The following is an 18,704-nucleotide window of genomic DNA, read 5'->3' on the forward strand; positions in this document are numbered from 1 at the left end:
ATTATTAATAATAATAATAATAATAATAATAATAATAATAATAATAATAAAGAGGGTTGGAAGAGACCCCTTGGGCCATTAAGTCCAACCCCCTTTTGCCTTTGTGCACCAAAGCACAAGCAAAGCACCCCTGACAGATGGCCACCCAGCCTCAATGTTTAATAATAATAATAATAAGGGTTGGAAGAGACCCTTTGGGCCATTGAGTCCAATCCCCTTCTGCCTTTGTGCATCAAAAGCACTAGCAAAGCACCCCTGACAGATGGCCACCCAGCCTTAATGTTAATAATAATAATAATAATGTGATTTTGTGATATGAAATCCAGCATATCTATCTTGTTTGCTGTGTCATACAATATAATAATAATAATAATAATAATAATAATAATAATAAGGGTTGTGAGAGAAGAAGAGACCCCTTGGGTCATTTAGTCCAACTCCCTTCTGCCCTTGTGCCATGGGGGCCAGATAAGTAGCTTCAATGGGCCGCATCCGGCCCCCGGGCCTTAGTTTGGGGACCCCTGCCTTAGAGGTTACAAATGTTATTAATGTTGCTTTTGTTTAGCTTCCCAAAACTGAGATGATGATCATCAGCCCCAAACATATTGTATAACAGGAAAACACATTCTAAAATAATGATTGTAAGTGTCCACTGAAATACATGCTGTGCCTGCTTTCTTCTATCACAACTAGGACTAGATTTCCTTAGCTTAGACATAGCTGACCTTTGGTTAATGGACCTGACCTCTTCTTCTGAGTGACTTGCATTGTGCAAAGTATTTGGTGCTACCAGAGGAAACACATGGCAGTTTCCAGATTACAGTTACTGCAGTCTTAGCCAATCTCTCTGTGTAGCAAATTAAGATTGCATCACCTTATTTTCACCTGCTAATTTATTTCTTAAAATGTTGCCTTTGGGGCTGAGTTTTGCATACTTGATGTTAAATGAAGAACTTTTTCACTTTCTTGGAAAACAACAGCGGGCAGGCTGCAGATTGCTTTTTTTTTTTTTTTCCTAGTCAGGACTAGTCAGTGAGATACTGCAGGTTGCTTCTGGTGTGAGAGAATTGGCCATCTGCAAGGACGTTGCCCAGGGGATGCTGAGATGTTTGATGTTTTACCATCCTGTGGGAGGCTTCTCTCATGTCTCTGCATGGGGAGCTAGAGCTGATAGATGGGAGCTCACCCCTGCTCCCCGGATTCAAACTGTCAACCTTTCGGTCAGCAATTCTGCTGGCACAAGGGTTTAACCCATTGTGTCACCATTACTGTTAAATGGCAATGTGCAAAATGGATTTGATTTTTCAGACTATTTAAAGTCACATATTCTAGAAGCTGATGCCTGCAACTGAAGTAACCTTCTTTCATTTAAGAGAGTGCCACAAGACTAGCAGCATGCAGAATTCAGAAAAGTCTCGCCCAAACACAGTGATGTACTGAGTTGTCATCCAGAACTGTAACAATCCCTTGTCATCAGGTCAGTGTTTTCTTTGACCAAACAAAGAAAGGCAGGAGGAGGACACAGCAAGGCAAACATTCACAGATTAGAAATTTCAGGACTTGCAATTATATATAAAGGGGAAAAAGAAGACAATACTATTTTAAATGGTTTATCAGGCTTTGCTACCTCTTTCATTGTTTTGTTTTGTAAAACCTTGATTTTTTAATTCCTTTCGTTCTGTTGTACCCCATTCTGTGATATTTGTGACCAAATAGTTTATTTAATTTGATCTATTTCCTCAAATGTGTGATATCAACATAGTTGCACTAACAGTAGGTATGTTGCCGGGAGATCCTCTCCACCAACTAAAGCATTTATAGTAAACTGTGATGTAAGACATACTTAAAATCTCTGATGTTTAAAAACTATTTTCAAACTTTAAATTCTTTACTACAACATATTGATTAAATGCATTTTAAAATGAAGTGCCTCCCACAACCCTAAATTATATTCACAAAAGAAATCTTGTCATATTCAGGAAGGAAATATCTTTATAGACTTGTTTATTGGTATTTAACCCCTGTGGGTTTAGCTTGTTACAGGTATTTTATCAATTTTATATAAATTGTTTCCTGTGCAAGCTTTTAAGTCATTCATTTAGAATGAGGCCTCGTGATAGTTAGGAAGGAATACTGTAGCTCATTGTAGTCTGTATGAAGATAGGGAAAAGGAGGATGAAAGAGAGCTAAAGCAGCTAGGTATTAAACAATGTGGGATTTTAAACATTAAATTAAATATATTGAAGGTAACATTAAAATGTAAGCAATCTGTTGATATGTTTTATAAGACACTTTTTTCCTTATTGGTAAAAGGTATATGTCCTGCTATGCTAACATTCCCATTCAATATTACAAGCCAAGCTGTATAGAGACAATATTATAGTAGCATTACTTTCTGAAATATTATTTTTGTTTATTTGCCTCTTTTAGATAATTTTTCAAGTTTTTAAAATAGCAATATTGCTACACATAAAACAGCAAATAAATGATTAAATATCTCTCTGTCAACAAAGAAATCACTATTTGTGCCTGTCAGTATTAGTGAATTAATATTACAGTTAAATTAAAAATAGGAAAAATCATTTAATTAACCTACGTGGACAAAAGACAGGGGAGGGATTTTTATTCCAGACTATGCATTTTGTGAACAGTGGATGGAAAAAACACATTTGGGGTTTACATTTCTTAATGAAAGGGGGTTTCTTCAAAACATCTCTGATAACTTTTGCCCCCTTTTCAATAAAGATCTTCTCTTTATAATAGCTGTAATTGCATAATGAAAGCCCTGACTCTGAGAATGTAATCTACCTATTTTGGTAGAATGCTTCTTGCAGGAAGTATTCCCCTTATTGAATTGGGGGAGAGGAGGGATTAAATCTGTTGAAGTGAAAAGAAGTTGTGTGGAAGCATAGCTTAGTGGATTTTAGTGAAATTTAAAGATTACAAGTGGGGCCCCAATCTTTAGATCAAAGCGGGGGGGACGGGGACCAAGCTTTTTGAAGATTTCACAGTATATATCAATAACTTCACTATTGTCCATTATATATATTAACAGCGGTTCGAGAAGCAGATGTTCTTAGCTTACATTGAACCTCATTTTTTCAGGATGAAAGCTTGAGGAAAATGTGTTGGTCATATTATTTATTGTAGTTTTTGCTTTCTTTGTGTTTTCTCTGGTTCATTTTAAATCAGCACCACAGTTTTGAAGTTTCTGACACAAAAATGCTATGTTATACCTGGTTATCAGAATTAGGGTCATTGCACCATTTTGATTTTATAGTTGAAAAAAGAAAGAAATTGTAAATGAGGCACAGAATATTTAAATGAGTTTGTATAGTGATTACAGGCTTCCAGCTGAAAGGTCTGTTTAAGTGGATAGTGTTGAACTAGTTTCCGCAGTGCCTGTATTGTCTTATTTTATGAATTAGTAGTAGTTGTGATGTCTGTTGCACTAGCATAGGATCGCCACATATTCTGCTCACTACGTATTCTGCCCTGTCTGCTTAAGGAGCTCACATGACTGATGAGGTTTTAATCTTTCACCTATTTTTAAAAGGAAAAACACTGTAATGCATTTGTTATTTTTACAAAGTGTACTATATAACGTGTAGCAATCTTGGTCTATAATAAGCCTTTATTTGTACCCCGCCTCCATCTCCCATAGGGACTCAGGGCGGCTTACACAATGACACACAATAGTGCATATACACATATACACACATATACAATACAATACAATAATATATCGTGCAGAACACAATAGGTAAAAACCAACATATAAAATTAATAAAAACAAGCTCAGTTAAATAGAAATTCCCTGCCTGGGGAATCTATAGTTTGCAAAGCCCATAGCACAGACTGCCCTGGCAGTCTAAACAAAGGGCAGCAATCGTTGCATTGTTCAGATTCATTTTCTACTGCAGTATTTTTAGTTATAGAATGGAAGACCTGAAAAATTAGTCCCAAACAGTGTTCTTAGAATTTCAAGCTGGCTTTTTCCTTAAATTTTAATGGTTTAGTGTTCACTTGAGCACTAATCAATTTTTTAATATTTCATTCAAATCCTTTGGGTTTTTTTGTTATTAACTGAAATGAAATATTTAAAAATTAAATATTGTATCCGTTAACACTGTGTTTATGCTAGTAATGTGTTTGAATTGTAGAGATTATTTTTAGCATTAAGAATAATGTTTTATTCAAGGTGCTCAACCAAAAATATTGGGTGTTTAGAGTATTGAGTGAACCTGAATGAGGTAATGCCCAAGAATCTGGAAATTTTAGATTCTTCGTTACATTATAATTTTGCACTTTAAAAAGGATTCTAGTCTGTTTCACAATTATACAATGGAACAGTTCTGGGCTCAAATGCCTTTTAAAGCTGAGATCAAATTTACTTTTTAAAATACTCTTTGATATAATGCTCCAGTATTGATAGTATTACATAGTTGCAGTCTGATCAGTAAACATGTAATGTTTTTTTTTTTACCATTATTGTTGAAATATGTCTCTTAAAGTATAACAAAGGATACTGGAGAATGACCCTATCGATAGATTCATTGTGTTCTTCTTTTTAACTCTTTTTGGATTTACTTCTTTTCTCTTTCTGTTGTGTTGAACCGAGTTGATTTTTCCAGGGCTGAATATGTTTATATCATTCAACTCAAGAAAAAAAAGTTGGGCATGAAGATGTCGGAAAAGCTGTTAGGAGTATATGTGATTACTAAAAAGGAGGAAACATAAAATACAATTCTTGGTGTGCTTTTTAAAAGTGGATGCTCCTAAAGTCTTGTCTTAGAAACAACACTTTGAAACACACATAACTACGTAAATGAAGTGGCAGTGCTGCACAGCTCCAGTCATTCAGCAGCTTTTGTGGCAATCTGTGTACTTCCATCTAATCCTGTATTCTTGGCACATCTGGCATTCTCATTGACTTAACTGGAGGTACCAAGGACCCAGGCTTTTATGGACAGGTCCTAGTGTAACCAATGCTGACTTGGTGGCATTTATTTGTCAATTCTTCAATAAATCAGACATGGCGTATTGATACACGTATTTGGGTTTTTGTGCCTCTCTTTTAATTTCCTTTTGCTATTTACAGCAGGCCTAGCTCTGCTTCCAAAATGCAAGGCTGCACACAATGAACTGGAAATAGGTCTCCATGAGCTCAATGAGACTCATTTCTGAGTAGATATTTATAGGATTGGGCTGCAACTGGGGTTTATGTCATTGCATCATCATCATCATCATCATCATCATCATCATCATTATTATTATTATTATTATTATTATTATTTACATGTACATAACAGCACAGCACACAAGCACATTAGGTCCAAGTGTCTGGGGTTCGTCTCTGGATATCGGCTCTTCCCAAGGGCCTAGGATATTAAAGGTACTATTATTATTTTATTGTATGACACAGCAAACAAGATAGATATGCTGGATTTCGTTTCACAAAATCACAAGTTGAACACTTCCCAAGTGTCTAGGACTGTGTGATGTATTTTCGGATGATGCGGTCTACAACACCAACACTACGCCACTATATTTATTCATAGAATCATAGAATCATAGAATAGTAGAGTTGGAAGAGACCTCAAGGGCCATCTAGTCCAACCCCCCGCTAAGAAGCAGGAATATATACCCCCCTTATTCCAGCAATATATACCCCCCTTATCCAAAGTATTATTATTATTTGATACACAACAAGATTAGTACACAGGAAACAAGATCACTATGCTGGCTGTTGTATTGGACCACACATCAGACACTTCCCAAGTGTTTAGGACTATGTGACGTATCAGTGAATAATGCGTGCAGATCCAAGTAGGGTGGCCTTTTGCAGCTGACATGGTAATTTTGTCAGTGGTGATTGTTTTCAAGTGCTGGTCAAGGTCTTTAGGCACTGCACACAGTGTGCCGATCACCACCGGGACCACCTTTACTGGCTTGTGCCAGAGTCTTTGCAGTTCGATCTTTAAATCCTCATATCATGTAAGCTTTTTCTAGTTGCTTCTCATCAATTCTGTTGTCTCCTGGGATGATGATGATGATGATTATTATTTCTTCTTCCTCTTCCCAGAACGATATCGGAGTGCCATACATCCCAACCCTTGCATTTTCCCCTCACTTAGCTCTCATATCTGAACAGATGTTTATAGTATTGGGCTGTGGCTGGACAGTGCATCATAATTCCTTTTCCTCCTCCTCTTTCCAAAACAATGTTGGTATACCATTTTGTTTTATGCCTCCCAAACTTTGCATTCTACCCTCCTTCCCAGCTCATTTTTGAGTAGATATTTACAGAACTTGTCTGTGACTGGGATTTCTGTCAGTGTATTATGGTTGTTATTGTTTATTATTATTATTATTATTATTATTATTATTATTATTATTATTATTATTTCTTTGTCCCAAAAAGATCCTGGGGTTCCATTTGGTTCCATTTTACACACCCAAAGCTTTGCATCAGGAGGGATTCTGTCATTGGGTATCAGCCATGGCTTGAGGTTCCGATGATGATGATGGTGATGATGATGGTGATAATTATTATTATCATTTCTTTTTTGTCCCAAAAAGATACTGGGATTCCATTTCATACACCCAAAGCTTTGCACCAGGAGGGAGTCTCTCATTGAGTATCAGCCATGGCTTGAGGTTCCTATTATTATTATTATTATTATTATTATTATTATTATTATTATTATTATTATTTTATTATTGTTACATTTTTTTGTCCCAAAATGACACTGGAGTTCCATTCCATACATCCAAAGCTTTGCATCAGGAGGGAATCTCTCATTGGGTTTGAACCATGGCTTCAGGTTCCGATTATTATTATTGACACAAAGGACAGTATGACACAGCAAACGAGATATATATGCTGGATTTCATATCACAAAATCACAAATCAAACACTTCCCAAGAGTTTAGGACTGTGTGATGTATTTTCGGATGATGCGCGCAGATCCCAGTAAGGTGGCCTTTTGCAGTTGACAGACTGTAATTTTGTTAATGTTTATTGTTTCCAAATGCCGGCTGAAGTCTTTTGGCACAGCACCCAGTTGTTGTTGTTGTTGTTGTTAATATTATTGTAATTATTATTTCTTCTTCTTTGTCCCAAAAAGATACTGGGGTTCTATTTCATACACCCAAAGCTTTGCATCAGGAGGGAGTCTCTTATTGGGTATCAGCCATGACTTGAGCTTCTTCTTCTTCTTCTTCTTCTTCTTCTTCTTCTTCTTATTATTATTATTATTATTATTATTATTTTATTGTATGACACAGCAAACAAGATAGATATGCTGGATTTCGTATCACAAAATCACAAGTCAAACACTTCCTAAGTGTCTAGGACTGTGTGATGTATTTTCGGATGATGCGTGCAGATCCATTGACAAGTGGTCTATGGAATTATTATTATTATTATTATTATTATTATTATTATTATTATTTCTTTGTCCCAAAAAGATACTGGGGTTCCATTTCATACACCCAAAGCTTTGCATCAGGAGGGAGTCTCTCATTGGGTATCAGCCATGGATTGAGCTTCCGATGATGATGATGATGATGATATTGTATGACACAGCAAACAAGATCGATATGCTGGATTTCGTATCACAAAATCACAAGTCGAACACTTCCCAAGTGTCTAGGACTGTGTGATGTATTTTCGGATGATGCGCACAGATTATTATTATTTCTTTGTCCCAAAAAGATACTGGGGTTCCATTTCATACACCCAAAGCTTTGCATCAGGAGGGAGTCTCTCATTGGGTATCAGCCATGGCTTGAGGTTCCGATTATTATTATTACTACGTACTACTACTATTGTGATTATTATTATTGTGATGATGATTATATTTCTTCTTTTCCTCAAAACGACACTGGGGTTCCCTTTTATACACCCAAAGCCTTGCATTCCCCCCTCCCCTCTCCCTCCTTCCCTCCCTGCTTGCCTCCCACACACTCACTTTTGTCTCACTCCACAGACTACTTTGACATGCGCTGATTTCAGGGTCTTTGACCTGTCTGGAACGGCATACTTTATTGCGGCTGCCCCCTTTGGCTCCCCCGCCGCTCATTGGCTGCTCGGATATGAATATGCAAATCACTCCCTTTCTCTCTCTCCTCGCCCCCCCCCGCCCCCCCGTGTTCTTTTCGCCTGGTGTTTCATGCAGCCGCCAGGCGGAAACGAAGAGCCGCGCTTCCCACGGGTTCTTTTTTTTGGGGGGGGGGGGGAGTCGAAGGAGGCGAAGGCGGGGCGTGTGATTGGTGGTCGAGGGCAGCCGCCGCCGCCGCCGCCGGCCAATCAGCGCGAGGTGGAAAGAGGCCAAGTCCACCGCTCGGGCGCTCGCCCCTCGCCAGCTCATTCTGCAGAGCCAGACGCGCGAGGGAAGGGGGGGAAAAGGAGGAGGAGGAGGAGGCACTTCCACACACACACACTCGCTCTTTTTTTACACACACACACACACAGCAGCCAAAAAAAAGGGCTCAGCCTCTCCTGGACCACGTTCAAGTCCGCCACCACAACCTACTCTTCAGCCTTTTGCGACTCAAAGAGGAAGGAAGATTGAAAAAGAGGGAAAGGAGGAGGCGGAGGAGGAGGCGGGGGCCACCACTCACTCACTCATTCAATGCCTGTAGACTTTTTTTTTTTTACATTTTTGCGTGCCTTTGCTGCTTTCCTTCCCTCAGCTCCTCTAAGCCAGGATACATATATATATATATATATGTGTATTTGTTCCTCCTTTCTGATTGCCTTAAAAAGAAACTAAACTAAACAAAAACTGAACAAAATCCTGTTCTCTTTCTACACGTAACGCTCGGAAATCCAAACCAAACCACAAGCCACCCCGCGCGCCCTTGAGAAACGCGCACAGTTTGTGTGTGTGTGTGTGTCCAGTCCACTGAGAAATGTGAAGCCAACGGTCCCGTGTTGTGTTACAGCATTCAGGATCTCCCATACGTTTAATGCAATACAGTACAATGGTATGTGGCATTGGAAACGATACAGTTTCTGTTTCTTTTCTCTCTCTCTTCTTTGTGCCTTTCCTTGTTGGCTGCCCTCTCCCCCTCCTTTCCCCCTTCCTAGAGATTGTGCTTATTTATTTATTTATTATTATTATTTTCCTTTCGAAAGTTGGAGGCCTGTTCCGACCCTCCTCTCTCTCCCTGTGGGCAGTGTGGATCCTCCTGTTTCATGTGCTGAAGGGATGAACGATAAGGACGGGTTGTTTATATTTCGCGGCATCCTTCCCTCCTCCTTTTTGGCAGCTTTTGAATGTGGGTCATCCTCTTTTTCTGCCAGGAAACAGTGTCCAAAAGTGGTGAACTTGGTGCATTTCCTGCTTCCAACTTTCTCCCTCCCCTTTGGCTGGCAACTCTCGGTTCAACATTGGAGGGGAGATTTCCTATGAAATGTTGGTGCATTTTCAGCTTTGTCCTGGGCTTGGGTTCTCCCTTCTTGTGGCTTCTGTTGAGTTTCCCTTTTCTTGTTTTCTTCTTCTTCTAGAGTTCTAAAATATTTGAGAACTATTTATGCTAGTCTGTGCTACCGCCATAGGCCACACAACCAACCCACACAACTTTGTGAACTCCAGTTGGCTTCTGTAAATTAATGTGAATGTTTGTTTGGATTTTATGTCATTATATATATTTTTTGTCTGACTATGTTGATTTAATTTATTGGTGTTAGATTTCATTCACTGATGTTAGGTTTAATTTGATGTTAGGTTTTAATATGTGGGGTTTTCCTGCATTTCTATGTCGGTATTTGTCTTTTTTTTAATGAAGGCATTGAATGTTTACCATTGTATGTCGGAATCTGCCCTTGAGTCCCTTTGGGGAGATGGGGCAGAATAGAAATAAAGTATTATTATTATTATTATTATTATTATTATTTGGAATCTACCCTAGGTCCCTTTGGGAAGGTAGGGCGGAATAGAAATAAAGTTTATTATTATTATTATTATTATTATTATTATTATTATTATATTTTGGAATATACCCTGAGCCCCCTTGGAGAGGTAGGGCAGAATAGAAATAAACTTTTATGATGATGATGATATTTTTGAATAAATGCAAACATTTCCTGTTTCGTGCCAAGTTTTGAGGAAATGCATGTATGCATTGATAACTAATATGTTTCAGTATATAGGTATCACTGCAGTGTGAGTTATTTATTACTTCTGATGTTTCTCAATCTGCACATGGGTGGGGAGGGGGCTTGCTTATTGTTTCTCTCTCTGTCAGCACAGCAGTGCTTCCTATTTTGTGGGGGAAATGGCATATTTTCTCCCCTGCTTTCATCCCTGTCCCATGGTATGTGTCTCCCCTCCCGGCTTCTCCTCCCTTCGCCTGTGTCTGGGCCACATTTTAATGCACAATATCCCATCCATTAAGTTGTGGTTGAATGAAGAGTGTGTGAAGACTTGGCAGCTCTTGGGTTGAAGGGGGCGGGGAAGCCAGTTCGACTTTGACACAAGATGCCGATGTGGCGTGATCTGAATTATTATTAGAGCTGTGAACATGGCCATCTTTTCCTGCTGTTCCTGGTGCCATTGAACTTGAGAAGGGACAGACAAGATCTCCAAGTCTGGCCCCCCTCCCCTTGCTCTCAGTACAGTAGCTGGCAGAGAAAAGGCGCCAAAATACACAAGATTAAGTCTAACTTTCTTTGAAGTGATCCTGAGTCTCTGCCCATGTGTAATTTTAACTATGAATCACATGGATCAAAATCATGCTTTGATTTTAAACTTTTTTAAAACCCCAAAGAAAATGTTATAAGCTGTCAGCAAAATACATACTGTAGTTACCCGGGAATGATTCTTTAACTAGTTTGGGATTAATACATAAAAGTTTGGCGGGAGGTATGCGGGTGAAAGTGAAGGCTGAGTGAATCTGACCTTTATGCAGCAAGGCTAGAAACTTCTATGTTGTGTAACATAAAACGTTGTGGTTTACAGTTTTATATTGAGGCCTCATGTTTGCATTTTTTGGTCTGAGAAATGGAGAAAGCTTGGTTATTAGAGACACCATCAAACCATATGTGGACAGAGGTCAAGCACACACACTGGAGAAAGATATGTACATGCACACCACATAGATTTTAGTAGTTTAATGAATAAAAGTTTGCATTGATTATGCATACATGTTTTCATTCTCTGACTAGAAAAAGATTGGTTGGGTGAAGACGAATTTTATTCATGATGACAGTATTAGTAACAGGAACGCAGTTTTAAAATAAATGGGCATAGCGGGTACAGTGAAAGATAAACAGTTGCTGATAGTTCTATTTTTTTATATGGCACTGCTCTCCTAAAAAAAGTTTTTCATGAACTTCTTTTTCCTGAGCTTGCAAAAACAAGCACACATGCAGAGGGAAAGTTCAGACAAAGAAAGTGAGTGTATCGCTTAATTCATTATGTTATTGTTGGGAAGGATTTTCCAGGGATAATTAGCTGCAATATTATTTTTACATGCATTATCCCTTTATGTTTTTGCATAAATCAAAGCTAACATTAGCAAATATATTTAACTTTACTTACTTGTAGAAGCTAATTTTTCACACTGAAAGCTCTTAAAACAATGATAAAACAGTTTTGAAAGAGATACTAATTTAAATAAGCATTCTAATTTGGAAATAATGTTTTGACATACTAATATTTGTAAAAGTGGAAAGTAAAAAATGTATTGTGTTTTAAACCAAAGGGAAGAAAAAACATGTTTATAGAACCGGGTTTGCTGGGATTATGAATTCTTTTTAGACATAGCCTCTTGTTTAAGAGTGTTTCTATAACTAAAGTAGATTTGTCTCACACAGTGGATGGTACTTATAATTCTACATTGTCACTCATCTAGTCGGCGGTCATTCCCTTTCAGCTTCCAGAACCTTCTCAGAAATACAGTTGCCAAAGCACTTTGGAATGTGTGTGCAAACTTTTTCAGTGTCATACATTAAGGCAGAAAGAATAAGAACTTTTGTTTCTGAGCCCAATAGACTAAAACACTGGACCGTTGTCTATGGAGAATCCTGGAGGGGAGGGTGGATGGACGAGAGGGGAGAGCTGGCCCGACCTTTTTGAGTTTCTGGTTTTTGATGAAGCATACAGTTGAGCTGACTAACGTCCTAAGTTGCACTGATATCAGTGCAGCACTCTCGGTGAGTTTAAGACTGTATATACAAAGGAAATATAGACAGATAGGTATGCAGTGCTTTTAACAGCTCGGTGCACATGTATGCTGGCAGTAACATAATTCAGAACGTAGTTTCTTAACTTACTATTACCCTCTGCCAAAGACAAAATATATGAAGATATGTCTCTACAATATTGGGAAATAGAGAAAATAACAAATGTGGTGTCTTTTTTCTTTATTTATAAACAGACACAAATTAGATAATTGCACGATACTGAGCAGTGTTTTCTTTTATTGGGATATTTAAATTATTGAACTTCTTTTACAGTATTTATAAATGACTAATCCTCATGGACAAGTAGAGCGATCCCATTGCGGTTATGTTAATACAAGGCTTTTATTGAATGGTGTCAATTGTAGATTTTGTGTCATTTATTTTTATTTACTTCATAGGGTCTCTTTTATGTTATTTAAGTTAATATTATGAATATGTCAGGTATCTTACTGTTTGTATCCCATCTACAGTAATCAAAATTAAGGATTGTGAGGAGAGGGGATTTTATGGAATGTAGAGGAAAAAATGGAAAGTTTCTGGGGGTTTCATGTTTGTGTGTGTTTTTGTGGACCAAAGTGCAAAAATTACTTGGCTTTAATCCCACTCACCCCATTATAATACCAGAGGACTTGTGACACCAACATATATGTATTCAAAAATAGACATGTGCCTAAAGATAAGGAACTGTACCCGAAGTTGTTGTAATAGGATTGCTTTAGCTCAAAAAATAAAATGATATGCCTTAATTAAAAGAATATAAGCATTTTGTATTTTACACAAGGGGAGTTATTTAATTCCTGTCTTGCCTTTCCTTACTGAAATGTATACATTAAGATGTAATTTGCTCATACGCTTTGCCTTCTGTAGAACAATGTTTTCTGACACAAAATGTATCAAGAGACAATCTACAGTAAGATACCTTCCAGGAGAACATTTGAGCTTGGCGTGTGCATTTTAATCTGTTTATCCTTCTGTATACTCTTAAGTAATTCCTGTATTTCATGTCCTCAGGAGAAATCCTCTGGTGGATGTTGTTAGTATGTGGTTCTTATCCTTGGATTATTAAAGATGGGCATTTATTTAGATGAGTCATAAAACCATTTCCATTCCTCTTTGAAGGGCGCCTTTATGGAATGGGCTTGGTTATTCCTGGCTTTCTGTCTTGTTCCTAGAAAATCTTGCAGTTACAGTAGTGGTTGTGAAGCTAGTAGTGCTGGTTTGTTGTGTGTCAGTAAGTGAAAGGCCAGGCCAGGCCAGGCTGGGCTTTGTGTCTGTGGGGCACCTGAGGACACACTGAGAAACACAATAATGCTGTACTGTAGTTCACAGAATATTTCCCATCACATTTCCAGGCATTATTCAGGCGCAAATCTGTCTTCTTTGTTTCCCCTTACTGGAAACAAAAATTGATTGTGTGTTTTCTCTGCTACCTTTCACTGTGAATAACTATGTGATGTGCATATGTGTAAAAAGATCAGTTCTTTAAACAACTGTGCCATTTAGTATTTTGTGGATACTAAAACCAACAAAGCCCAACTAGGGTGAACACCTCAGAGACCAAAAGTGCTAATGTAGTGCTTATGGTAAGCCAGTGCTACCGTGAGTGTGTGTGTGTGTGTGTGTATAACTATTGTGTATGACTATATCTATGACCATTGATACTATGTCAAATAGTTATAATTTGCCTAATTTACCCTAAATGGCTCCTTTTGAAATGAGATTTATTTATTTATTGATTTATTCAACAAAATGTGATTGTTCATGGTGGAGTTAACAACAGTAAGAATAGAAGAATGGAATAGAATACAATATTAAACCAATTCACACCAATAAAAGAAAACAGAATATAAAAAGTCCCAAATGTTAAGGTTTCAGGATGACCTAAAAGAATTGAGAGAATAGCATGTTATTTGATAATGCTGAAAAGATACTGGAGTCAGTGCTAGGCAGATCTCTTCAGGAAATGTATTCTCTAGCTAGAGTGCTGCTTCTGAGAAGGGCCGTATACTTGGTACTCCACTTAACAGGAGCACTTCATGTAGAACCTCAAATGGAAAGGATCAATTATGTGTGCATGCTGCTGCTGCTCAATCACATAGTCGTTTCAGACTCTTTGTGACTCTGTGTGCATAGTAAGAGGCAATCCCATAGGTGTGAGGTCCCAAGTGATGAAAAATCAACACTAGAATGTCAAATCGGACCTGGATGTTGAAGGAGTGTTTATGAAAATGAACAAGTACAGTGCAGTAAGGTATATTATTGTTTATGTTACCCCTGGAAGTCACCACTGTGTTACCTCTGTTGATAGCCTAGCTATGTTGTCTTCATGTCATCTTACTCTGCACTTTCTTCCCATGGCTATTCAGGACATGTGGCAGGGGCGTGGGAATTCCCAATGCGATATGCATGCGATTCCCTAAATATTTTAAGATGACAGGCTCAGGTGCCAGTGGATACCCACATCCATATTTGAGCCCCTAAACAACAGTGAATTCAATTCATTGTCTTTAGATCAGAGGTTCTTAAAGTGTGCTCCACAGAGCCCTTGGGGCTCCGTAAAGCATACTGAGGGGCTCCACAGTCCCCCTCTCTCCCCCTGCCTGCTTTCACTCCAGTTTCCTGCTCCTCCCTCTTCTCCTGCTTCCCTTGCTGCAAAAATCCCCCCTCCCCCCACCTCTCTTGCTTCCAGAATTTTTCCCCCACCACTCAGGGAGTGATTTGATTGTGCTTTTCCTGCATGGTAGAAGGGGTTGGACTGGATAGCCCCGGGGATCTTCCACTGAAATACTGTTAAGTTTATGTTGCCTAAAATTGTTCTTTATTTTAAATATTGTATTTTTCTTTTCTTTTTTCTTTCTTTCTTTGCAATACAAATGAAATATGTGCAGTGTGCATAGGAACTTGTTCGTGTTTTTTTTTTTAAATTAGGTCACACAAACACTATCCATCTGACACTGGCCTAGGCCGTCTGTCAAATTTTAAAACACAATGCCTCAAAAAGTTTGCCCATGCCTGATATATACATTTATTGGGGCTCTACGATGAACTTTTACTTCAAAAAGGGTTCTGTGGTCAAAAAAGTTTGAGAACTCCTGCTTTAGATAGATACCCCGACCCGCAGTTCCCTAAATCAGGGCTTCATAAACTTTTCCACCTGGGACCCGTTTTGGTCCAAGAAATGTTTATGCGACCCAGGGTATATAGATATATAAAATAAATATAAAAATCAAGTAATTATGTATAATTTAATGATAATAAATCAATATTTGAAAGATTTCATAAATAGGCTGGCTGATTTTCCTTTTTATAAAGTAAAGCTGAAGCATCTTCTGCCGAGTCCACTGTAAACACTGCATAACAAATTTGTGTAGATGTCTAAAACAACCACTATGTGAAGTTCAGAAAACTTTGACAGTAGCCAAATTTTGGGGGATCCCAACATTGAGCTAGGGGTCGGGACCTACAGTTTTAGAAGAACTTGAAAAATGAGTTTTGGAGATTTTCTCTGCCTTCCAAGGCCAGGTGTGTGTTTTATGTGTGCAAGACTATAGTAGAAAGGGGGGTTACCCCTTTTCTTGCTCCACTAAAATCCATTGCTCTGCCAGTCCACTACTGGATCCTGTCCAATATATACACCCCAGTACTAGGAATGGGTGACACTAACAAAGATCCAGTTAAGTGAACATAGCTGTGACATTCAAATTCAAATGTGATCTGAATATTTATTGGGAAAACCAAGTGATATTTTGGGTTTAATTTCTACTCTTAGGGTTTTGCCATTTCCCTTCAGACTCAGTATAATAAAATGTTATTGGTATCCATATTTAGAACATAAGTCTAAAGATTTTAAACTACATTGATATACCATGAACTCAATGAACAACAGATACATAACATGTTAAAATAGATTTTTGTGCACAAGGTGTCTGCGGTGGTCCTTGAGGATAGCAGTCAATGACTGTGACATAAAGGGGCAATGTATGCATTTATAACCATTATCACTTACTTCTGCGAAATAACAATATGCATGTCTTTATAAACTAAAGAGATCACATTTTGTGTCTTTTCTTAGACTGGGCATGTTTAGCCTGCAGAAGAGAAGGCTGAGAGGAGACATGATGGCCATGTATAAATATGTGAGGGAAATTCATAGGGAGGAGGGAGCAAGCTTGTTCTCTGCTGCCCTGGAGACTAGGACACAGAACAATGGCTTCAAACCTAGGAAAGGAGATTCCACCTGAACATTAGGAAGAACTTTCTAACTGTGAGAGCTGTTCAGCAGTGGAACTCTCTGCCACGGAGTGTGGAGGCTCCTTCTTTGGAGGCTTTTAAGCAGAGGCTGGATGGCCATCTTTGAATATGATCTTCCTGCTTCTTGGCAGGAGGTTGGACTGAATGGCCCACGAGGTCTCTTCTAACCCTATGATTCTGCAATTCTGTGTGGTTGTTATGACTCCCAATGTCACCAGGGGTAGACATCTGCATAGATGAAGATAGTTTCCATGTCTTTTAAAAGTTGTATGTGTAAATGTCAACACATAACATGTAGAATTGGGTGTGTGTGTGTGTGTGTGTGTGTGTGACTGAAGCTATATGACTTTCTTGGTATAAGTAGGGCCTGCAGCAGAGCCTTGTTGACCTTTGATCATATAGAGACCCTTTCACAAGGGAGGCAAATGAAGTACAGTTTAGTATCAGTATTTATATCGTACTTCAGATGTCTTCAAATACATTGTCTCAGTTATACTTACAGTACTTAAAACTTTGTTGTTGCTGTTGAGTTCCCTCAAGTCATTTCTGATTTATGGTAACCCTAAGATGAACCTATCAGATTTGTTTGTTCATATAACTATCCTGTCAAAAATGGGGTAGGAGGCAAAGACTGAGACATCATAGCTTTCCTAAGAAGAACAGATGTTTCTTACTGAGGGACTTCTACAGTCACAGTGTGACAGTGCACATGGATTCGATTAAATGCTGCATCAGATATGAAACTATTCTGATTGCTTTGCAGCAGTTATTAAAACTGCATTTACCTTGCATGCAAGGTAACTGATTTCTTTTGCACTCTGGTTCTGTTGGGTCTGTCTCACCTTCTGCCCTTGGCATGTTACAGGCATGTTACAGTTGATTATTTGTACAAATAGTACAAAAAGGGGGCATCTTATATGATAATTTTGCCAAAGTAGGAGGAACCACCTTGAAATCTAAGCACATCAGCATACTTATCTCTCCCCTACCCCATCCCAGGTTTTACAGTGCACTCCTATTTATATTTGATTAAAATAAAGTCTTAATTGAGTTCAATGGGATTTAATTGCAGATAAATGTGTAGAGGATTGCACCTCTATAACTGATTCTTGTTGTTGCTGTATGCCTTCAAGCCACTTCTGAATCACAGTGACAAGATCACTTTCCACGGATTAGGGGGGGGATTCAAACTCTGGCTTCCAGAGTCAAAGTCCACTCTTTGAACCACTGCACCAGGTTGGCTGTAGAATAGTTTAAAAGTTTGCGCCTTGTTAACCTTGGTACAAGTTCACCATACAATGCACCAGTGTTGTTATTATCGGCCCTAATTAATAGGTAGAAAGCATGTGTGCATTTATTTATTTACCATATTTTTCTTTTTTCAACCCCGAAGGGGACTCAAAGTGGCCTTACAAAGGCAATAATTCAATAATTCAATGCGGCATGTGTACATGCATCAGTGAATAAACAAAAACATTAAAACCAACCAATTAAAACATAATATTAACACAAGAATTAAAATCACATAATTCAGGTCATATTCCAAGGCCAGTCCGGGTCATCATTAAATTAATTTATAGTCTGCTCCTGCACTGCTCCCATTATTGACAAAAAGCCTGATCCCAAAGCCATGTTTTTAGTTTTTTTCTGAAGGCCAGGAGGGAGTGGGCTGATCTAATGTCATCGGGGAGGGAGTTCCATAGATGAGGGGCCACCACTGAGAAGGCCCTGTCTCTCGTCCCCACCAGTCACACTTGTGGGGAGGGTGGGAATGAAAGCAGGGCCTCCCCTGACGATCTTAGCCTCTGAGGTGGATCATAGAGGGAGATACGTTCGGATAGGTAAGCTGGGCCGGAACCGCTTTATAGGACAAAGCCAATACTTTGAAGTTTGTTTGGTAGTGGACTGGCAGTCAGTGGAGCTGGCGTAACAGGGAAGTTGTGTGCTTCCTGTATGCCGCTCTGGTAAGCAATCTGGCTGCCGCCCTTGGACCACTTTGAAGCTCCCTGGAGACTAGGAAAGGAACAATGGCTTCAAATTACAGGAAAGGAGATTCCACCTGAACATTAGGAAGAACGTCCTCACTGTGAGAGCTGTTCAGCAGTGGAACTCTCTGCCTTGGAGTGTGATGGAGGCTCCTTCTTTGGAGGCTTTTAAGCAGAGGTTGGATAGCCATCTCTGGGGGGCTTTGAATGTGATTTTCCTGCTTCTTGGCAGGTGGTTGGACTGGATGGCTCATGAGGTCTCTTCCAACTCT

The 18,704-nt window shown here is 38.8% G+C and overlaps 1 protein-coding gene across 9 annotated transcripts in view; it reads left to right on the forward strand.

Moving 5' to 3' along the window:
- The window catches only part of nfib (nuclear factor I B), a 337,611-nt gene that overhangs the window by 103,584 nt on the left and 215,323 nt on the right, over positions 1-18,704 (forward strand). The window contains exon 1 of one of the 9 annotated variants that reach the window (XM_008103146.3): positions 8,397-8,994. The exons of 7 other annotated variants lie outside the window; for them this stretch is intronic. In XM_008103146.3, the coding sequence (XP_008101353.1) occupies positions 8,977-8,994 (18 nt within the window). In that variant the 5' untranslated portion in view covers positions 8,397-8,976. Of the gene's footprint in view, positions 1-8,396; positions 8,995-12,147; positions 12,167-18,704 lie in introns of those variants that run through there. One more of the 9 variants, XM_008103142.3, reaches the window with a different exon arrangement.

Source organism: Anolis carolinensis, chromosome 2, assembly GCF_035594765.1.
Source record: "Anolis carolinensis isolate JA03-04 chromosome 2, rAnoCar3.1.pri, whole genome shotgun sequence".
In the NCBI taxonomy this organism is placed as follows: domain Eukaryota; kingdom Metazoa; phylum Chordata; class Lepidosauria; order Squamata; family Dactyloidae; genus Anolis; species Anolis carolinensis.